The sequence below is a fragment of the Galeopterus variegatus genome, unplaced genomic scaffold, assembly GCF_000696425.1.
Source record: "Galeopterus variegatus unplaced genomic scaffold, G_variegatus-3.0.2 Scaffold1660, whole genome shotgun sequence".
NCBI lineage: Eukaryota > Metazoa > Chordata > Mammalia > Dermoptera > Cynocephalidae > Galeopterus > Galeopterus variegatus.
Window position 1 is genome coordinate 586 of NW_007727771.1, and position 4,280 is coordinate 4,865.

Genomic DNA, 4,280 nt, shown 5'->3' on the forward strand with positions numbered 1-4,280 from the left:
TCCTTTTCACAGAGGAGGACACTGAGGCCCAGAGAGGTTAAAGAAGGTGCTTAGGTCCCAGTTAGTCTCTCTGACTCCACCCCCTCTGCGTCTGTCCCCATTAAAATGAGAGCCATTCATAAAAAAACAATCCCACTGAGCTCTTGACCTCAGGCCCTGGATTCAGAATCCATGACCCCATGCAATGTGGGGACCCACATCACACCTACCGACAGGGATGCAGTCAGTCAATCTCCCACGAGAACATGGGCACACTTTGAGCGCCTGGCTCCTGCCCATTCAGCACTGGGAGGAGGATGCTATGGGGTCCCCAAACTGCCTCCCTTAGCCTGGGCCATGCTACTTTCTCCAAGGGTTGCCCCTTTTCCCTTAGCCAATGCCCATGGTCGAGGGACAGGCAGAAGAGGGCATGATGCTGTGGGGAACCTCAGCTGCAGCCAGGGCCCTGACCCCTGGTAACCCTTCTCTCACCCTGGCCAGGAGCTGCGGGAACTGCAGGAGCAGCTGGCCCGACAGCAGGTCCATGTGGAGCTGGACATGACCAAGCCAGACCTCACAGCGGCCCTGAGAGAGATCCGCACACAGTATGAGGCAGTGGCGTCCAGCAACATGCAGGAGGCAGAGGAGTGGTACCGGTCCAAGGTAGCCCTGCTGTGGCCCAACCTGCCTCCTCTGGGCAGCCGCCCTTGCTCCATACAAATGGAGAAAGAGGGTGTAAGAAACAGAGCATACTCCCTCTGACCTTCACCAGAGAAGTGAGACGACTTGCCCAGGGTCACACAGGCACTATTACTTACAGAAATACTCATTATTATTATTGCCGCTTTTACTACTATTATTATTATCAGCCAACATTATTGTGTGCCAGGCGCTGTGCTTTGCATGCATTATCTTACTATGAAGTAGGTACTATTCTTTGATAGATGAGAGAACTGAAGCCCAGAGAGGCTAATTTGCCCAAAGTCACACAGCTCCTAAGTGGTAGCGTTCCGACCCTAGCCCCTCTCACTTGGCAGCCTGCGTTCTCAATGCCTCTGCCAGTCTATGTCCTGGGTTCCTGTTCATCTACTGTATGCCAGGCACTTCCCAGGACACATGGGGAGATGTGATGTGGACCCAAATATGGTGCCCATAGAGAACACCACAGGGCAGAGTTTATACGCAGTGCGGGAACCAAGGAAGATGTCATAGAAGGGGGGGTGGCACTTGGGCGAGGCAGGACAGGCAGGCTATGGACACGAAGAGAAGAGGAAAGGGCCATTTTGAGTGGAGGCCAGAGTCTGTGCAGGGGCCTGAGGCAGAAAAGCACCGAGGGGCAGGGCCCAGGGTGCCAAGTTGAGGAGTGTGAGTAGCAGAAGCGGTGACCTGTGACCATCTGAGCAGGGTTGAGGCCTGATGGAGCTGTGAGGGCCTCCCTGCAAGCTGGTGGAGAAAGGGCCATTAGAACCCAGGGTTCTGCTTGTCAGAGCCCGCTGTCTGGGGTAAGGGAGGCCAGGGTTCAGTCTGGCAGATGCCGCTGCTAGTGCAGAAGGTTCTGGATTCTGTTGCACTGTGCTAGGTGCTGAGGCCCAGCGGTGGCTACCTGCCCTCTGTCTGTGGGTCACAGTTGCTGGGAATAATCCCAGCCAGGGCCAATGTTCTGGGGCTGACATGGGTCCTGCCCACCTCCCTGATTTCCCAGAGACCGTGCTTGTCCATGGACCACACAGCTCGCCCCCCCTTGGTGCCCACCCCTCATGGCCCCAGGGTCCCGACCTGCCCCTCAGCCTACGGCCCTCTCCCCATCTAGTTTGCAGACCTGACGGACGCTGCTGCCCGCAACACGGAGCTGCTCCGTCAGGCCAAGCACGAGGCCAACGACTACCGGCGCCAGCTGCAGGCCCTGACTTGCGACCTGGAGTCCTTGCGCGGCACGGTGAGCGCGGGCAGGGCCGGACAGGGATGGGAGGGGCCCGGCCACAACTCTAGAGGGGACTGGCCACTCTTCTTCTAAAGGAGAAGGGCCAGGGGAGGGGACCAGGGCTGAGGGCGCGGCTCTGAGAAGTTGCCCCGGGGGCTGGACGCGGGGCCTGGGACTGGAGCGGGGCCCCGGGGGCCCCGCCGGCTCCATCTCGCAGAACGAGTCCCTGGAGAGGCAGATGCGCGAGCAGGACGAGCGCCATGCGCGGGAGGCGGCGGGTTACCAGGAGGCGCTGGCCCGGCTGGAAGAGGAGGGGCAGAGTCTCAAGGACGAGATGGCCCGCCACCTGCAGGAGTACCAGGACCTGCTCAACGTCAAGCTGGCCCTGGACATCGAGATCGCCACCTACAGGAAGCTGCTGGAGGGCGAGGAGAACCGGTGAGCCCCCCACAGCCCCAGGGAACTCTCCCCTGCCCCTCTGTAGAGTCTGCCTTGCTCCCTTCAGGGGCTGAGTCTCATTCAGCCTTGTGTCCCACCCCCTCCACCAGTGCCTGCCTAATACACAGCAGGTGTTTAATGAATGTCTGATGAATGAATGGATTCAACCCATATTGATTGGGTCCCAGGGCCAAGGACTTGGATCACCCCCCAACTAAGAGGCCCACTCCCAACCCTCCCAATCAAGATTGGATTTCTTTCCACCTGACAGATCCCTCTGCCTCCTTGGAATTTTCTTCACCACAAGCTGCCACTTTCTTTCAAATAGAGATTCTCCGCTCACAGATAACACCTAAGTCCCTTGCAGACTTTTTGAGCTCCAGGGAGCACGCCAGCTGCTGGGGAAAGCTAGGAGATGGAGTCAGACTTTCCCAGCAAGGGAAAGGGCCTCAAGGTTGTCATGATGACCCTGGGCCAGGACCCAGCCTGGGGATGTCCTAAGGCAGACTGGTCTCGCCTTTCCCTCTGCTTTCTTTCAGCATCACCATTCCTGTGCAAACCTTCTCCAACCTGCAGATCCGAGGTCAGTAAAGCAAGGCCTGTGGGAGGGGTGTTGGATTCCTGCCCCCTCCCCCAGGCCAAGGGGCCACTCTGGCCTGGGGCTGAGGACCAAGGCAAAGGGGTCCGGACTCCCTTTGCGGGCCTTCATGATTCATCTCAGAGCTCCCAGCCAGAGTACACCATCCCAGGGCATTTCCGAGTGGGGCTTGCAGCCACTCCTGTCCTGCTCTGCCCTGTGCCCCATACCCCCTCCCTGCACCCCATTCCACTGCAGAACTGAATGAGGTCTTAACCTCTGCCCAGTCTGCAGATCCCTGAGCAAACTCTGCCCTTCTGAGTGTTTTCTGTTTTTTTTTTTTTTTAACTGCTTGTCACTACAGGGGGCAAAAGCACCAAAGAAGGGGAAGGTCACAAGGTCACAAGACATCTCAAAAGGCTCTCAATACAAGTTATACCAATACAGGCTCACCAGATTGTAAATGGAGCCCCGCCGGCGCTCGGTTAGCTGCCTGCCTCTCAGACATGGTGCTTTTCTCAGTTTGACAGGGAGTGAGCCTCACCAGGCCCATTTTCCCAGTCTTCTTGGGCTCCCTCCCCCTAGGCTTCCCCTAAAGTGCCGGACTGTGTTACTTTCCCAGGAACCTCAGTGCCCAGCCCAGGACCTGGAGCAGGGTAATTGTAGGTTAAACTAGCAGAGCTGGTTAGTGTTAAAGGTAGTATGTCCTTGGGTGCTCGGGTAAGATGCTCTGGGTCTTCTAAGCAAATGCCAGCCTCTATCTTACCTCTTCCTCATCACTGGGAGGGCCCCTTGGGTTTCACTGTGCCTGCTGGCCAGGCTCTCTGCTGGATTCGTCTGTCCCTGAGTCTCCGTTGCTCAGCTCAGTGCTGATTCAGCCCAGAGGATTATTTCCCTCTGGACTGCTGCTCTTGTAGTGAGTAAAAGTTTTATGTTCCCTGCTCTAAATTTTAAATATTAGTGTGACATGTTATATTTTCTCTCTGAGGCAGAGAAAAACTAAATTACTTTTTACTTGTATGTGGCCCTCAAATGATTCTTAGCTAAGGAAAACAAATTCCTCTTCTGGGTTAGGATATTTAGGAACACTAGATATGCACATCAGAAGGGTTAACCAAGCTGACCAGGTAAAAGTGATACTGCCAAGTGCTAGACAGTCCAGGGTCACTAGGGTCCAGATAAGTGGCAGAGAGGTGTAGGAAAGTGGGACAGGAAAGGTACCCACACGTATTGAGCACTAATATGTGCCAGATGTTTCACATACATTATTCTAGTTAATTGATTCCTCACTCCCACCTAGAGAAGTAGACACCATTACCCCCATTTTGCAGATGAGGAAACTGAGGCTGGGAGAGGTCAACTAAC

At 55.7% G+C, this 4,280-nt stretch overlaps 1 protein-coding gene across 1 annotated transcript; it reads left to right on the forward strand.

The window, feature by feature from the left end:
• Positions 1-468: 468 nt before the first annotated feature.
• On the forward strand, positions 469-4,280 carry LOC103595016 (glial fibrillary acidic protein-like; the record flags this gene model as incomplete). Its single annotated transcript, XM_008578317.1, has 5 exons — positions 469-642; positions 1,790-1,915; positions 2,118-2,338; positions 2,878-2,921; positions 3,280-4,280. Coding segments are annotated over 5 exons (690 nt in total), but the record flags the coding sequence as incomplete, so codon positions are not given.